Source organism: Leucopleurus acutus, assembly GCF_964270905.1.
Source record: "Leucopleurus acutus genome assembly, chromosome: 9".
NCBI classification, from domain to species: domain Eukaryota; kingdom Metazoa; phylum Chordata; class Mammalia; order Artiodactyla; family Delphinidae; genus Leucopleurus; species Leucopleurus acutus.
The window spans coordinates 71711663-71730901 of NC_139144.1; the positions used below are offsets into that span (position 1 = coordinate 71711663).

At 40.8% G+C, this 19239-nt stretch overlaps 1 protein-coding gene across 2 annotated transcripts in view; it reads right to left on the reverse strand.

Moving 5' to 3' along the window:
• Positions 1–19239, reverse strand: part of DOCK4 (dedicator of cytokinesis 4) — a 481996-nt gene that overhangs the window by 99675 nt on the left and 363082 nt on the right. For both annotated transcript variants that reach the window (XM_082846152.1, XM_082846151.1), the window contains exons 24-25: positions 8244–8371; positions 5833–5967 (exon numbers count right to left, since the gene is read on the reverse strand). In XM_082846152.1, the coding sequence (XP_082702278.1) occupies positions 5833–5967; positions 8244–8371 (263 nt within the window). The remainder of the gene's footprint in view (positions 1–5832; positions 5968–8243; positions 8372–19239) is intronic.

Here is a 19239-nt window from a genome sequence, read left to right on the forward strand (position 1 = left end):
ACCCACAATTTTCCCCAGAAACATCTCACAGAATTCTCCTGCCTTCTTCTCCTTCCCCCAACCACAGCCCATGGTGCGCAAAAACCTTCAATAAATGCAGAGTGTATCTTAGACGTGGCTCCTGCTGAACTGAGTCACCCGCACTATAAATGGTGCTGAACAGAATTATGTGCAAAGAAAAGAAGCATTTATCACTTGTAAGGAACTGTGGAGTCCAATTAGTTTGAGGGTGTGAACAAACAGCCATGTATGCCCCTTTATAAAATCTGCTTCCACATACAATTAGATGTTTGAAAGGAACCGATTACAATGGTGCTGCTTTTTTTTTTTTTTCCAGCTAGAGAGAGTATTTTAACCTAAAAGAGCAGTTGGTAGAAGAACAAAAAGTACAATCCTTTTAGATAGTAAAAATAAGGCTACTATTATCTGGAATTATGACAAGAGCGGAAGCCGGTCATCCTGTTGGTGTTACTGGGAGGCAGGGTGACAGCCGTGGTACTCACAGAGAGCTGAAACACTTCACCACGACACACTGTGGGACCGACTTTTACCTACATTATGTCTGCTTATTGTGGGCACCTTTTCTGTAAAGACTGAAGGGTGCTCAGTGTAGGACTGCCATGTAAAGACTCCCTATTCAGAAAGTCTGTTCTCTAAATAAGAGAAAATGATGAAGAAATTAGACAGGTCTTCAGTGCCCAGAGAAATGACCTTGTCAATGACCAGAACATATTTCTCACCATAGAATTCATTATAATGTAAGCGCTCTTTACAGGAAACTGCCCTCTTTGCTATAAGAGCAGGAAGCCCCTTTTCTTGTCACTTTAGCAAAGCTATATTGTAACCAACTTTTAAACCAGGGACCTCCATGCTCTACTCATCTCCAGCCCAAGCACACATTTCAAATCTTTTAATCACACAATACCTTGCCTAACTTGTCAGTTCTTTCCGTACATCAAAGAAGTAGAAATGAAGAATAAGTAATCAACAGATGACCAGATCTCTTCCCTAGCTTTCCCTTCAGTAATCTCCCGAACAGAATGTGTGACCAAACTGTATGAACAAGATAACATCCAGAGGAAGATCACAAGGGAGTTGACAAGCCTGCACACATTGGGGATGGCAATGACTCTGACCCGCATCTCAATGATGAACTGAGATTACTACCCTGTTTCCCTTTAAACCCTTTCATGGCTGAGCAGAATCTTCAGAGGTGGTTTTTGAGGGATGCTGAGTCCACCATCTCCCCAGATTGCCGGCATTCTGATTAAAGCCACCTTTCTTTTCTATACTTGTGAGTATGTAATTGATTTTGGTTAATTCGGTAACAATAACAACAACACCACAGGTATTACTTCTGTAATAATAATAATAATATTACGGACCACTGTTGCTACCACAATTACTAACGGCTAAAATGTACTGATATTGTTTAAACACTTTTACAGATTTGATGAAACCCTCACACTAACTTTGAGATAAGTACAATTATTTTCTTTACTTTAAAGGCAAAGAAACAGAGGCTAAAGATACTAGGTAACTGGCCCAAGAGCATGCGTAGTTAATCAAAGGGAAGAGTAGGATTCAAACCAGGTCTGCCTGAGGACTCAAAAAAAAAAACAACAGAGCCTTAAAGCATAAAACTAAGGTGCCAAACAACATAAGTGCATGTTTTCTCGCAAACTTCATCCCACATACCTAGAGTGAGCTTGGTTTTTCACACAGCAAGGGGCACAACATAGCTACGTGGGGGAAGGTTTCACTTTATGTGATTTTCCTAAAATTGTAGCACACCGGACGATCAAACTGCCTGCCCAAATCCATCCACGAGCTTCATACATTGCCTTCTCAAGTCTCTTAATTTGCACTGATTATTACACTGTGAAGCCCTACAGGCCATGCATGTCCCAGAGAAATTTGGTAGTTTCAACCCTGCCTATGGATACAAAGCAGTTTGAAAAAGTGTTCTAGCTTTTGACCTCGGGCAGTCTTTGACCACATGGAGCATTTCCTATGATTTTGTTTGCCCTGCCATTATAATTTTAGAATTGTGTTCGAGCTGTATTGCCAGGAAGCAGTTGAAATGTTACCATCAAAACCAAAATGAAGGAGCCTTTCTTCTGCTTTTGGGAAGGTGGAGTATATACGTTTTTCCCAATTCCTCCTGCCAAGTACAACTAAAACCCCTCCATTATATATAAAACAAACAGAATATGACTCTGGAAGGTGGAAAGAAAAGACTGGCTAGAGACCCTGGACCCAAGGAAGGACATAGTGCTGAGTTCTCTGGGTTTTCTTTTTGCCTCATATATCCCACCCCTGGAGCCGAAGAAGCTGGCTGTCTTGAAACACCAACTACTGCAAAGAAAATCCCCCCCAGAAGCCTATTCTCTTGGGCCAAAGGATCAGGAAATGGGCAGTTTAAGAAGAAAAAACTTTTAGCAGTCATTGCTCTACTGCAGCTGAATTCTGCAAAACACTTTGGCCTTTCTCACACCTGCAAAAGCCAAATGGGGAGCCAGGACTTCCATCCTCACAAGGCTGTGAGGAGGCACCCAACATCTCTCTCCAGAGCGGACAGCAAGATAGGGAGCAGGGACTTTCATGACAACTGGTCTGTGTCAGTGAAGACAATGTGAGGAACCTGGACTTCTACCTCCATCTGGCCATAATGAATTGGCACCCAACCCCTTACCCTGCCAAGTCACGTGACATAAAGCCACCTGAAACAGGTGTAAATAAGATCCAGAGTCTTATAATACAAAAATGTCCAGGTTTCAATTGAAAATCACTCATCATACCCAAAATCAAGATATAAAATTGAATGAAAAAAGACAAGAGATGTCAACACTGAGGTGATAGAGATGTTAAAATTATCTGACATAACTAATACAAAAATCAACTTAAAATGGTTCATGGACTTAAAACGTAATATAGAAAACTCTAACACTTTTTAGGAAAAAAGAACTAGGAGAGAGCCTTCATGATACAGGGCTAGACAAAAAGAGTTCTTCAGCTTGACATCAAACACATGACCTGTAAAAGGAAAAATTGATAAATTGGGCTTCATTGAAATGAAAAATTTTTGCTCTACAAAAGACCTGTTAAAAGGATGAAAAAAACAAGCTACAGAGTGGGAGAAAATATTTGTAAACCACATATTCAATGAAGGACAAGGATCTAGAATATATAAAGAACTCTCAAAACTCAAGAGTAAAAAGCAATCCAATTAGAAAATGGGAAAATGACATAAAAAGACATCCCACTGAAGGGGATATATAGATGGCAAATATGTGAAAGATGTTCAGCATCATCAGCCATTAGGGAAATGCAAATCAAAATCATGATAAGATGTCACTACCTACCTATCAGAACGCCCCCATCCCCTCTCCACTCTTCAAAGTGAAAACACCAAGTGCTGACTATGGTGTTGAGAAATTGGATCATTCATCATACACTGTGTATATGAGAATGTAAAGTGATACACCCACTAGGGAAAACAGTTAGGCCATTTATTACAAAACTAAATATGCAACAACCGTACAATTCAGCAGTCATACTCTTGGGAGTATTTAACCTGGAGAAATGAAGATTTATGGTTAGATAAAAACTTGCACACAAATGTTTATAGTAGCTTTGTTAGTAACAGCCAAATTCTGGAAACAACCAAGATGGCCTTCAATGGGGATAGTTAAACACACTGTGGTACATCCATACCATGAAAACTACTGACTAAGGAAAAGGAACAAATTATATATAGATACACACACACAATGACCTGGATGAATCTCTAAAGGATTATGCTGACTTAAAAAAAAAAAAAAAAGCCAATCACAAAAGGTTATATACTGTATGATTCTATTTGTACAACATTTTTTTTTTTTTTTTTAAAGAAGATGTTGGGGGTAGGAGTTTTATTAATTAATTTATTTTTGCTGTGTTGGGTCTTCGTTTCTGTGCGAGGGCTTTCTCTAGTTGTGGCAAACGGGGGCCACTCTTCATCGTGGTGCACGGGCCTCTCACTATCATGGCCTCTCTTGTTGCGGAGCACAGGCTCCAGACGCGCAGGCTCAGTAGTTGTGGCTCATGGGCCTAGTCGCTCTGCGGCATGCGGGATCCTCCCAGACCAGGGCTCGAACCCGTGTCCCCTGCATTAGCAGGCAGATTCTCAACCACTGCGCCACCAGGGAAGCCCACGTACAACATTTTTTTAAATTAATTTTTTTAATCGAAGTAGAGTTGATTTACATTGTTGTGCCAATCTCTGCCGTACAGTGAAGTGACTCAAATACAACATTCTTAAAATGACAAAATTATAGAAATGGAGAATAGATTTTGTGATTGTCAGGCTTAAGAAGGAGGTGAAGATGGGAGGGAAGTGAGTTTGGCTGTAAAAGGGCAAGATGGGGGATTCCTGGGGTGATGGAAATATTCTGCATCTTGATTACATTAATGTCAATAGCCTAGTTGTGATACTGTTCTATAGTTCGATAAGAGGTTACCATTGGGGAGACTGGAGAAAAGGCACATGGAATATCTATGTTATTTTTCGCAACTGCACGTGACTCTACAATTATTGCAAAATAAAAAGTTCAGAAAAACATGAAAAGACAGAACAAAAAAATTCAAAACAAAACCCCCCAAACTTTCAAACCCATAATGAACTCCAGTGGTTTTCAGGAAAAAACGACGTTTTGAGCATTTATTATGAACCAAATAATAGCTAAATACACAAAGCCAACCCTATGAGGCAGGCAGCATTTTACACACGAAATTCCATCAGACCATGAGAAATTAACTGCTTGCTCTTCTTTTCTTTTAATGAGGCAGTACAGCTATTACACGTATTAGGAAGTTTTTTCATACTCTCTTTAACCTTAGTTTGTTAAAAGAAAGAATTTAACTTTACTTCCCAGACCCAGGGCTTGGCAGGAGGAATCAGGTAAATCTTAGCTCTGAAAGCAGAGAAAATAAAATTCAATGCAAGATGGCCATCCTTAAGCATTCAACTCTGGCAGGAAAGCCAGGGTGGACTTTTTATTTTTTTAAGTAAAAACAAAAATTATTTTCATCAGGGGCTAGGCAAACATTCTTAAGACAGGGGTTCTCTAATGCACAATTTGTAAAAATAATGGCAAAATGCTGACATTTTTGTAAATAATCTATATGTGAAAACTATAGCATCTACTGCCATTTTTGCCAATGGTATTTGGAAGAATGTTCTTAATCAGACCTAAAAAAAAAAGTTTGATCAATTGAATGTGAGTTTTAAATGGAAATCAATTTATGTACCAATCCATCCATCTACGTATCTCTCTCTCTCGCTCTCCACACACACGTATAAATATATACACAAATGAACTATCACATAAATTATGTCTTAATATTTCTTATAAATCATGTTATATTAGATTCATAATAGTGGAGCTTGAAGACATCTTAGAAGTTACCAAGTCAAACTTTCTCAATTCATAGCTGAGGAAACTGAGCCCCCCTCACCCTACCCCAAATTAAGATTCTTACTAGTCATAGTGAAAAATTCAGAATCAGAACTCAGGACCCCCAGCTGCTATTGCTCTATTTCACTAGTCTCACTTCCCCAAGCAATTTGATGGATGAAAAAAAAGAATGAAAAGTTATCAAGAAGACTGGGGATTTAGAACCAGGTTAACTTAAATTGGGCAAAGTGAAAATAAACTGCGCCAATTTGGCCTTTCTGTAATTAAAAATATCTTATATGTTGTTTATAAACAGCAACCCAGCCTCAAAGCAACTGAGGCTTTAACAAGCACAACTATGCTGTTTGGTGTGCCATTTGCTTTACGGCCTTACCGTGACATCCTGGAACTGGAGACGCATGGTGGAGCCGGATGGCTGTGGTCGACTGGTGATCTCCAATATGGTCCTCAGCAGGATGTCCAGCAGGCTGGCCACTATCACATCTATTTCCTCCAGCACAGATTTTTCCTTAAGAAAAAAAATAATGTGTTCAGGAAATTGTGACTTAAAGTATATATTAACCTCTCTTTACTGGAAAAGGGGAAAAAGCACATTTTCAAATATAGAATCAAAGAGTCAGAGAACTCGAGAGCTTGACAGACCTGGACCTCCCCTAACTCACCTAAGTGAATGACCTTTGTTTATAGATAACAAAGGGCACGGAGATGTTAACAGCTTATCCAAGAGCATGCAACTCCACTGTGCAGTGGGTACCTGAGATACAAGTAAAATGATGGAGTGATGTTCTGGAAAGCACCCCAGACTAATTCAGAACACCAGCTATGTCACTAACATGGTGTGTGTCCCTGTGCAAGTCAGTTTGCCTTTCTGGGCCTGATTCTTCACTAAACGTCCCTCTTGGTTTTAAGAGTCCATAATTTTTTGATTTCAGTTTGTGCTTACATTTACTCTTCTCATTACTGGAGCTGCACAGGTCATTTCCCAAAACTCTATTTTAAGTGCAAATGACTATTTCTATAAAAATGATTTTTTAAAATCCCTACATGTAAAGGTTAGCAAAACAGCATTCAGTCTGGGTGAATAGTTAGTTACAGACTGGACTTAATGTCATTGGTCATGGTGGGACTGCTTCCCCAAAGCAAAATTAGTACTATCTAAGCCCCCAGGACTTGAGTGAGAAATGCAAATTGCTCTGCACTGACTGTATGTAGTGGATTTGAGTTATTATACCTGCACCAGACGAAGCACTATGATTATAAATACTTTGTACCAAGGAGATTGCCTTTGCAAAGAAAACTTTTAGAAAGTATGAGTTTAAAAGAGCTTTTTGGCTAGGATTTTATGATAAACTTTCTTACACTTGTAAGAAAACTACTAAGGATTTTCCCCTAGAGCAGAGTTTCTGCTCTGAATTCCTTACCAGATAAGTACAAAAACTGACTGCAACTTTAACAATGAAATGGGAGAAAAAAAAAAAAATCACCTCTACTATCACCTGATGTTTTCAGTTTTCTGCAGTGAACTTTTGAACTTACTTTTAACTCTCAGCGTAGCTATGCTTTGTTCAATTGGGTGTGTAAAAAGCAATGGTCCTTCCCATGCAGGTGTCTTATACCATACTTTTATTTATTTTTTTCAATTAATTTTTATTGGAGTATAGTTGCTTTACAATGTTGTGTTAGTTTCTACTGTATAGCAAAACGAATCAGTTATACATATACATATATCCCCTCTTTTTTAGATTTCCTTCCGATTTAGTTCACCACAGTGTATTAAGTAGAGTTCCCTGTGCTATTGTACTACACTTTTAGACACAGAGCTTCTGGCCTTTTTCTCTCAAGGGCCAACTCTGTTCCCACAGCACTGGGGCCCTATCTCCACCACCTCCACTGGAAGTCCATGTCAGCTGACTGCTGAGCTCTTCAGAAGGTCATAAGTCAGAGGAACAAAAATGGGGAAATTGTAGCATAGCAGTAAAAGGGAGACAGAGAAATGAATCTTAGCACTCACTGCTAAACCCTGCTTTGTAAAGCTTGTTACAGATGAGGCTCCTTAGTGAACAGATGCAGATTGACAGAACTGAATAGGGCATACTTCATATGTTGACTTCACATCAGACCCCTGAGCCATGAACATGCATACTCCGAGTTGTCCCTGTTTATAAGCAAGCATGTGGTTCTTCTCTATTGACATTGCATTGTCTAGTGCAATTGTATTGCCTCCAGAGTCAGGAACACGACAGGAATTCCTAAAGCCGTGACAATTGAATGATTACTGTCATAACAATTGAGTGATTACGGTCGGGTGAGTAACAGCTGTGGTGCAAGATACCCCCAGGCTCCTGAGGCTCTCCTTTGCTTTCTCTATCTCCACGGGGCTGGGCCCAAGGCTCACCGCCAAGCTTGGACCATCATCATGCAATCTTTCACATAATGGGCCCAAACAGGCTGTCTTTGCAAGCAATAATCTATTCTCGCCACAGAGCATTCATCAAGATTAAAGACACATGTGGGAGGCTTTGAGCTTTCTAATTTTTCTCATTGGGTATTCAGTTCTTTCTTGAAATACAAGTTTAGGAAACCCAGGTTATTTGGGGTTACAGGGATGCCACAAGGTTAAAAAAACATTCCTTTAGAAGAAAAGTAAAAAGTCCAATGCAGCTGGAAATAAAAGTGAGAGTCTCAAAGGATGACTCTTTGGTGTGGTTTATCTGAAGACTTTTAAAATTTTATTTCCAGAAGCCATTTGATGGGAACTACATCTTATAACCTGTATTTACTTACTGAGCTATTTTTCTTGATGAGACAAAATACGTTGCTAAGGATCCGAGCGCACATGATCAGGTCCTTCTGTTCTTGCAAGTGCATGTGGAGGTGATGTAACACGACAGGTAAGAGAATATACCGGGAATCTGGAAGGAGAAGAAGCATTAGTGTCACATGGAAGAGTCCCGTGCAAACCTCGTGCAAATCCTTATCTACTCTTTAATCTAATTTTAATTGCTAAATTATTAATACATGTAGTTAGAAAGGTACTAGCTCTACAAGGTTGATATTGAAAAACAGTAGTCTCTTCCCCAACCCATGATTCCTGCACTTGCGAGACCTTTGACTCTTTTATTGAAATAGGTGTTTTTTTGGGTTTTTTGGTTTTTTTTACTTCCCAATACCTAAATGGCACACTTCTCTTGCTATTTCCAGATTTTTCATTGAGACGGATCATCTACTGACTTCCTAATATGGTAGATGAGAATTTAGTTTTTTCACCCCCTTTTCTTCTCCCCAGCCTCTCAAAAGAGCTGTATACAATTTCTGGCTAAATGAACACTTTGCGTTTGCTGTTATCCTGACTTCCAACCCCTTGTCCAAGATCAGATTTTTGTTGTATTTTTGTTTTTCTCTCTCTGAAAGCTTTCAGGAAATTATTCTTGGTAATTCAAACTTTCATGACTGTATGACTTGCCTTGACTCTTTAACTCTATAAACCCATGTCCTTCAGTGCTGGGAACTTGCCTTGAATTATTTCTAGGATTATTTCTTTCCCGCTATTTCTTCTGTCCTCTGTCTGGAACTCTGACTACATTCACGTCATGAATCTCTTCAGCTGTCTTCTACTTTTCTTGAATATTTTTTTCATCTTTTGTCTAAAATTCTGGGCAATTTCCTTACTTTACCTTCCAACCCCTCTATTCAATTTTCTTATTTACACTATCATATATTTAATCTGCAAGTGTCCTCATTTCCAGGTCCAGTGTTGTGGCCATACAACCTGTGCAGTCCCACAGATCCCTGTGCCCACAAAGGCCCCGCGCTTGTGTGGACGAAAAATTGTTTCTCGCCATCTGCCTCTACAAGGATGAAGCCACTAGCCACTGCAGTCGCTGACCCTCAACACACCCTGAAAGGAGTTCAGGGTGGAGATCAGGAACGAAGCACTCTGTGCTCTGGGAAAAACTGGCAGAACAGGCCTTCAGATGGTTAGATATTTTTCACAAGATTTTATGAGCCCAATTTCTTACATCTTCTCATATCCAGAAAAGCACTACAATCATTAACAGAGACATGTGCTTAGCAGCCACCTCCTACCAAAACGTGTGCTTGACTGCACATATCCCCCTTCGCCTGCCAAAATCACATATATACTGACCTCCCCTGCCACCTTCAGAGCAGTTCCTCAGAGCTATCTGGGAGGCTGTCTCCTGGGCTATGGTCCTCATTTTGCTCCAAATAAAACTTAACTCACAGCTCTGGGGTTGTGCCTTTTTTTTTGTTTGTTTGTTTGTTTGTTTGTTTTTCAGTCGACACTTGGTGTAATGTTCTGCTGCAGCCATCATGAAATTCTTAATAACTTTCAAACAAGAGGTGTTGCATTTTCATTATGCAGCCATTCGTCTTTATTTCTCTGAATGATCTCTTTATAGCTTCCCATTCTTGTTTCATGGATACACTATCTTCTCTCTCTGGGGAAATCAGAGACAACTTTTTGATTTTTTTTCTCCCTTAATTATCTTTGTCTTTCAAGTTCTTTTTGTTTGTTTGTTTCTTCCTTTTGGCCTCTGCCTTTCACATTAGAGGTTTTTCTCCAGTATTTGGTGATCTTTTATTGTCCCTTCATCTTTTCAAGGGAGGTGCTGAAATGCTAACTGGGAAAAAAAAAATACCTGTGTGCCTAGGTAAGCTTGTGGACTGATAAGGCTTCACCACAGGGAGGAGAGACCTGCAGATGTTTCATCAGGGGACCCCCAAATTTCAGAATCTGAGATGTCTGCTCTTGGGCTGGTCAGTTTCTCCAGAGAGAAATCTGCTAATCTCCTCTCTGGGGAGCATGAACCCATCATTTTCTGGGTAATGTGGAATCAAGATGGTAAGTGGCTGGTGGGGAAGTGGCTGGTAGGGGTCCCTCTGTTTAATCTGCTTACAGTGTGGAGCCTCACCCCCCAAATTTAGCATTGTCTGATTCTTCTGAATCCAGGCATGTCTCATTGACTTACTCTAGAGAGTAAACTTTCCATTTTTTGCTAAAATAGAGGAGGGATTGAGGTAGGGTGGAGTGGGATACTAAATATTCCTTCTAAAGATTTAAAAAATTTCTAGCACCCTTAATCTTCAGAGATACCTCATATTTTCAATTCCTGATCCTTTCTGATACCATCCTGAGTTTTCTGCAATTCTGTGCTATAAACTAGTTTGTTCCTTGGCTCTGCTCCAACTCCATAAACCTGTCTGTGTTTCAGCCTTCTCTTGTCTGCTGTCAGACTTTGTAAAACTGTTGATATCTCTTATGTGTTGCCATCTCCTCTCCCACTCTCCTGAACTTGTGAGATTCCATATTTTTTAAAAATTCCTTTACTGACCATAGATACGAAACCACAATTCAAAAGTTTAGCAAATCAATGCCAGCAATATATAAAATAAGTATTACTTCAGGACCAGATGAGGTTTATCTTAAAAGCAAGGTTTGTTTAACATCTAAAGCTCATATTCATATTCACTTTCATCAGGGAAGAAAGATACATAGAGTTGATCTCCTCTTACGCATGGTAGTTCATTCCTAAAAAGTCACTGGGAACAGTGAAATGGCGAAAAGGGAATCATTTCTCCTAGGAGAAATATATAGGTACTTGTGTATACCTCACAGAGATTACAATCTGAAATCCTAAAATCAACTCATCAAGGTAGATTCTATTTTCTTTATTTTACAAAAAAGAAGACGAGGTTCAGAAGTGTGAAATGACCTGCCTGAGGGAGCCCCACTAACAGGGATAAGAGTTGGGAATTAAACTGGCCCCAGAGCTGGAGCTTCCTGCTCTCTGCTGCCTCCGCCCTCTGCTCATCCCCACGTGAGTGGAAACAGAAGCAGAGCATCGCCTTGCTTGACCTCAGCTGGGAATGTGTGCCTCCCGGAACTCAAAGTGCTCACTACTCTGTGCATGCCCGTGAATGAATATAAAAGTGTCACAGTACTGATTCGGGGGCTACAAATAAGTTTCAGTGAGTCAGTCTGTGAATAATAAACACATGTGTCAATCCTCCCTTAAATGGAAGTCTTATCTCGATCTCTAACTTAGCATTAGTATTTGAAATAGTAAGGTAACAGTAATCTAAAAATTGACTTATGCAGTATATATTTCAATCTTTTGAAAAAGTAACAGTGAATACGCTTATTGTCCTGAAGGTTTATTTTTCAACATGATGTCATGAGCACAAAATTAGTGCCTACCGGGGGCCAATAATGGGCATATTATTTACGAGATGTGTACTTACAAATGCCCCAGCCCCTGTCCTGCTCTGCTTGATTTTCTAAAAGATGTCATCTGTGCAACAATTCAAATGGATTAATTTTGGTTTATAAAAAACCATGTGTCTTATAAAGAGTTTGCAATAAATTATAATTCCACTTCACTCATTCAAGGAAAAGTGGATAATCTAAATAACTCTATACCTATTAAAGAAACTGAACTTGCTGTTAAGAGCCTACAAGGAGAATTCTAGACTCAGGTGGCTTCTATGAATTCTACGAAGCACTTATTGGAAGAAAGAGTATCAAGTCTGCACAAATCCTCCCAGAAAATAGGATAAACAGGGGATACAACTAACTCATTTTATGAGGCCAGCACTATCTATGCCGAAATAAGCCAAAGACATTACAAGACAAAACTACAGATTTGACATTTCTCATCAACACAGATGCAAAAAACCTTATAAAATTTTAACATAACACACACACACACACACACACACACACACACACACACACACACACAATGATTAAACAGGATTTATCCTGGGAATGCAAATTGATTTAACATTTGAAAGTCAATCAATCAATGTAATTCACCATATTAGCAGTAGATGTAGGAAAAATGCAAAATTCAGCATCCATTAATGATAAAAGCTGTCAGGAAGATAAGAATAGAAGGTAATTTTCTCAAATTGATAAAGGGCATTAATGAAATGCCTGCCATTAGCTAACATAATAATAGTAGAAGATTGGATGAATGCTTTCTCCTTAAGATCAAAAATAAGACAAGGATGGCCAATTTCACCCACTCAGTTTAACCATGCACTGGATTCCTAGACAATAAAATAAGGTATATCCATAGGTGAAAAAGTATATGACCCTGTATCCTAATGAAAATCGTAAGAAATGCAAACAAAGAGTTCACGATTCGGAAAGGGCCTTGAGCAGCGTTTGCCTGACTTCTCTTACTGTCTTCTTTATTTCTTTTAGGAGTGAGGTTAGAAGTCTCATATTTCTTTTAACACCTGCCACCAGGCTACCAGCACAAGGAGGTATGGCCTTAGGTTCACCATCAAAACAAACCACATAAGGCACAGGCACACTTCACTTTAAGAAAACGAACGCGGAGTATTAAACCCAAACTTGTAAAATAATTCATTGCAGGCTTCCTTTCAACAGGAAGCATGACCGGGGAACTTAAATACTTATTTACAAATCAATTACTTGAGGAAAAGAACCAAGAAAAGGAAACTGAAAGCTTAAATGACAGAAGTCACTGTCTAGTGATGCTTAATTAGAAAGGAAGATAAAGCTTATCTGATATGTTCGTGCAGCCAGTGGGATTTGATGTCTAAAAATTCAATTTGCAGCCAACTGTTAAGAAAATCTCTACTGCCAAAAAAGTAAGTAAGGTAGACAAATAATTCATGTGTGGTGTGTAGATTTGCTGCTTCTCCATTAGTAGGGCAGTATCAGCCAATGCACAGGATAGAATGGATGGGTAAATGCCAAACAAGCTGACTGGTTAAAATGCTAACGCTTACCTTTAAAAGAAAATACCTGGATTCATCAAGAAGGCTCAAAGGAAAAAGAAGGGAATTCCCTGGTGGAGCAGTGGTTAAGAATCCGCCTGCCAAGGCAGGGGATACGGGCTTGAGCCCTGGTCTGGGAAGATCCCACATGCCATGGAGTGCCTAAGCCCGTGCGCCACAACTACTGAGCCTGTGCTCTACAGCCCGCGAGCCACAACTACTGAGCCCATGTTCCTAGAGCCCGTGCTCCACAACAAGAGAAGCCACCGCAATGAGAAGCCAGCACACTACATTGAAGAGTAGCCCCGGCTCGCTGCAACTAGAGAAAGCCCGAGTGCAGCAACGAAGACCCAATGCAGCCCCCCAAAATTAATTAATTAATTAAAAAAAGAAAAAAGGAAACCCATAGTTGAACAAACACTAACTTCCTAAACATTTAACAACAGTATCCGTTATACAGCTCCTATCCTTGAAAGGGTCAAAACATTCATATTATGTATCTCATATAAAGCTCACTGTATTGTGTCTCACTTTCTGTTTTGCCTGTACACACTTGAGTGGATAAAGCCAGCTCCTGATAGCAATTTCCAGTGGGTGTGGGGCTAGGAAGGAGGAGAAGCACCTAAAAAAAATGCTGATGAATTTCCTCCTTGTGGTTGATTTCGAGGAAAGTCATCATCTTTGCCTCCTCTATCAACAAAGCTTTAGACAACAATCCCTGTAGCTGTCTGTCCCCACGGGAGTGAGGTCTGTGAGTCCTGTGGTGGCATGCAGGGTTGCTGGCCACTCTCCACAAACTGTCCCAGCGTGGGCTGGACATCAGCAAGGACACCTAAGCAGCTGCTCTGTGGCAGCCTCAGGACGGGGAGATGGTAAACCAGGTGGGCAAGAGGTCCAGCTGGGGCACAGCTTTGCATGCAACAGAGCTGCTGGCTGCAGGGAAGCACCAGCCGCACAGGAAGCCCTGAAATCAGAGCTGGGTTAGGTCTTTGTCATCAAAGCCACCAGGAATTGAACTGCCAATGTTACAGATAGCAACAGAACCTGCAAACAAGCCCTTCGGACATTAGAGGACAGACAACATTCAGAATGGAAAGGATCACAGATGACTTAGGGGCTACATGCCATGCAGACAAAGTCAGGATCACAGAAGAAAACAAAATACAGGGCTAAGGATGATCTCTCTGTGTGATTCTTACCCAGTGGATTCAATCCCCTCCCACACCCCGCACCTAAAGCAAAATCCTAAGGAATGCAAAGTATCCATCAGTGGGAAAGTGCCTTTATCTGTGTTCGCCTGTCTTCTCTTAGTGATTTCTTGATCTCTTTTGGGAGTGAGGTTAGAAGTCTCGTATTTCTTTTAATGCCTGCCACAGGGCTACCAGCACAAGGAGGTCTGGCCTTAGGTGTACTTTTTACTTTTGTCAACTGTGCTCTGCTCCTGGTCTGGGACTCCAGCACTGAACACTGTTCTGTTGTCATGTTCATGCTCAACCTTAGCTCAAAAGTTGCTTTTGTAATAAAACTTTCCTTCTTTAATGCACATCATTTATTCAATAGCTATTGCTGCTCCATCCTGATCCCTAGCCATGACCCAGTACCTAGTATTCACGAAACGTTTATCAAGCAACTATTATGTACCAGGCACTGTTACAGAAGCTAAGACAGAACTGTCATCAAGATAAATATAGCCCCTGCTCTCTGAGGCTTTCCTTCTGGGATGAGGGTAGGAGACGGACATTAAACAACTAAATCACCAATTCTTTAGCTACTACAGATGTGTTAGGTTATCCAAGAAGTAAAAAGCCAAAGAATGAGAGTAATAATGGGGCGGGCGAGGCAGATAGAAGATTTCTGGAGAAATGAGAGTTCAACTGAGCCCTGAAGGGTGCATGGGGGTCAACTAGGTTCAGAAAGGAAGAGGAGAAAGTGGGTTCCAAGCAGAGTGAAGAAATATGGAGATGGGACCAGGCAGGTGGGTCGGGCCAGATCACAAGGCCTGGAGTGTGCCCCCAAAACAGGATAAAACAACTGGGATGTGAATAAAGGAACTGGGTGGGAGTGATATCATCTGGTATGAGTTTCTGAAAGGGAACTATGGCTACACAGATGGACAGGAGAAAGGAGATATGGGGAAAAAGTATAGAAACCACTGAGGCAGGTCAGAGCAGGTGGCAGTCTGTATGGAGAGGTGGGAGCTGGGGAGGGGAGAAATGGCTGGGCATGCGAGACGCTGTGGAGGCCCAAGAGCAGTGGTGGTGGTAGGTGGAGACGAAGGGCAAAGGGAGAAGAGGGCTTCAGGAACGACTCTGAGGTCTCTAGGTGGAGAGCGTTGCCACATAGACTGTATTGTAATTTGCTACATTACTTGTAACCTAATACCTGGAATGGGGTCTGCTCACAATAAACATTTGTTGAATGAATGAATGAGCTACACCATGAGTTCTACTGGATCTGACAGGCAACTGAAATGGACCTGACATTTCTGTGTTCGTGTTTTAACCCAGCTTAAATGGGAAGTAAGTAGGTTGCACATCACATTATCACAGTCCAGTTTGCAGCAACTCCACGGGCTGGCACTCGCCCTGGGCGCCCAGGAGAAAGCTATTCCTAACACCATACTTCAACGCAAACCACGGCAGCTGCTTGTGGCATTGGAAACAAGACACACATCCCGGCTCTACTCCCCCACCCCCCGGAAATCTGTGCATATGTGATTGAGTGACAGATAAGAAATGAAAAGATAGGGCTTCCCCCTTTCTCCAGAAACGAGTTTGCTCATTCAATCAGTATTGAAGAGATCAGAAACAAGGTCAGAGAACAAAGTTGAAATTGGATGATGAGTAGCCCCAAACATGTACATTTACCTTTATTTTCAAACGCCACAGATAAAACTTAGGGTTGGCTACGATTTTGGCGATGCATATTTTTCACCTTAAGTTCTATGTTCAGAGTGGCGCATTACCTAAAACTCCTAATTTTATCGTTTTCTCTTCTAGGGAAAGATGTGGAAATTCTTTTCCAAACAAGCCCCTTTCTAAGTACTTCTTTAAGAACCTGCACTTTAACATGGTTTTAACTAATATATACACCTTAAAAATTTTATGTGTGCTAATCTTTAATAAAAGCCAAGAATAGAGATTGAACAACTATGAAAACTATGAAACTCTCAGCAAGTGCTTTCAGAGCTCCCTGATGGTGGAGGCCACCCAGAAAGGCCTTCGCTCCTAAGTTTCTCCACTTTGAGCAAGGGGACCTGGGGGAAAACACAGATAAGGGCAGTGAGCAGGGAGTGGATGAAGGAATTGAGACTAGAGGGGGCAAAACACTAAGGATATTTTAACAAAGGCTTTCTTGAGGTCTCAGGGGATTTTAAAAAAAAAACAAAAAAAACCTATTTTTATATTGGCTAACCAACATGAAATCTACATTAAAAAAACTAAGGTCTTTACACTTCTTCCAGTGGTCCTGCACTATCATTCTACTTCTAGGGAAAAAGTGCAGCCCTTATTCATGCAGCTCTGCTCATCTCTATAAGGCGCATCTACTACAGTGCAAGCTCTGGCTAATAGAAAAGCTTTAAGCAAATGGCATTTTCCAAAGTGAAAGAAATTTAATCACTTGCAGTGCCAGAGAAGTCAATACTCCATTATGCTTTAACTATAGTTCTAAGAAATAAAAGCTACCAGGCACCGGTCAACTGTAGTAATATTTCCCTCTTAAAGTTGTCAAATTAATAGATAAACCATCACACATCCTTCCTTTATATTATGGCCTAAAATGGGAGGTGGAATGGGGAGGTGGAGGCATTCATTCCCAGCATAAACTGTAAAAATAGTCTAATAGTCCACCTTCCTCCCTCTCGCCTTTACTTTCATTGCAGCCTTGTATCAAACCCACAAAAGAGCTAACAGGGACAGAGGAGTTTCTGGTGAAAAGGAAAAGAAATGACTTTTGGATGCTTTCTTAAGAAATCCCTACCCTAAGAAATCTGATTCTTTATTTTGTAGGAAAAGAAAGTACCACTGTCATGTTTCTCGTCATTACAGTCAGTGCACTTATGCTCACCTCTATTATCTGCGCTGAGGTTTTCCTGATAAACTGCTCAATTATCCCAAAGCAGAAATGTATATGACTTTTTCTTAGCAAGCAAATAGCTCAGCAATGACTACAGACCTCTGCTGAACAATTCAAGTGACAAGCAATGGAGCCCAGTGCAAATCTGATGCAAAACCACGGTCCCCCAGAGCCTGACTTTGCTGTCTGAGAAGACTCAGCACCTGCCCTCTCACCCCCATTGCTCAAACCATCCCTCTGCTCCCACTCTCCACAATTCCCTGCCCCAACCTCTATACTTCAAATCTACTCTTTTTGCCATTGCTAAAGCTGTCTTCTCTAACATCATTGAGACCTTTTCCTGGCCTTCAAAAAACAGGAAGAATAGAATTGTGGGGAAAAAGGGAAAAGTCAGTTGTTCAACTTTTATACCTTAAGTACGTCTGACTGGACCCCACATGATTTAGACATCAAATAACAACCTGCTTAAATTCCAAATCTGAGCTAAGTCTTTCAGGTCTGGCCAGATGCCCTAGACTCTCACCTTGAGGGTGCAGCTCAAAGGGGTTGACTCAGTCCTGCCTGGCTGTGGAATGCCTCCAGCCCTGAGGCTGCCCCTTGGCCCTTAACTCAAGATGGCTTGAACCTTCCTATCGCTTTTTTCATTCCCTTTTGTGGTGCTGACCTTGTATTCTGTATGTATTAATTTCTAATCTAAGCTCAACTAGAGGTATTCTGCAACCATGCTGCTTCCTCTGTGTGTCTCCTCCACTTTTTTTCTCCTTGGGATTTGTAATGGTTACTTTTATATGTCAATTTGACTGTGCCATGAGAGCCCAGATATTTGGTTAAACATTATCTTGGGTGTGTCTGTGTGAGTGTTTCTGGATGAGAATAACATGTGATTTGGTAGACAAAGTAAAGCAGATTGTCCTCCCCAATGTGGGTGGGCCTCATCTAATCCGCTGAAGCCCTGCATACAAGAAAAGGTGGAGTAAGGGAGGGTTTACTCTCTCTGCCTGTCACTCAGCTAAGAAGTCCATCCTCTCCTGCTTTCAGATTTAGACTGGAATTTATACAATCACCTCTCCTGGTTTTCAGGCCTTGGGACTCAGACTGGAACGACACCATCTGCTTTCTCGAGTCTCCAGCTTGCCAACTGCAGACCTTGGCACTTCTCAGCCTCCATAAGCACACGGGGCAATGCCTTATAATAAATCTCCTTACACACACATACACACACGCACACAGACATACACTATGGGGTGTGCTTCTCTGCAGAACCCTAATATAGGATCCTAGCACTAAGCCAACTTTCAGAACTTTCTCTCTTTCCTAGGGGCTTGCAACATCTACAGTTTTGTTCTCCAAAATGTTTTGAAATTTATTTTCTTAAAGTGTGGGCCAACTGTGCTCCACATTCCTTTCTAGCTAATATGAACCCCCAGAAAATGAGGTCACTTTCTCAGATTCTTCTCACTTCTCTAGCACTAACCAGTTCATCTTTGCTAATCAGAATTCAGCTCAGAGTAGCAATTATCTTTGCCATACACCATGTCCTGAGAAATGGAACTGTCATTACGGCAGTCAAGAATTAAGTACTTTGTCTTCAGCTGAATACATAGCCAGTGGATACCCTGTAACATACTTATCCCTACTTTATTTTGCCCTGATCAGATTTATAATTGTAATCAGAAAAGTGTCATCTGTAACTTCCATCTGGCCAAGATGTGTGTACTTACATGAATGCAGCACTTCGTGTTCCATTTATTTTACTTTTAATAAGTAAATAAAATTCATAGACTTCTGAGTGTTTTTGACCTTCTATGCCATCACACTGCTTCTGAACTGTTTGTTTTACCCATATGTAGTAGGCAGAATAAACGGTTGCCCCCAAAGATATCTACATCTTAATTCTCAGAACCTGTGAATATGTTATGTGAAAAGAATA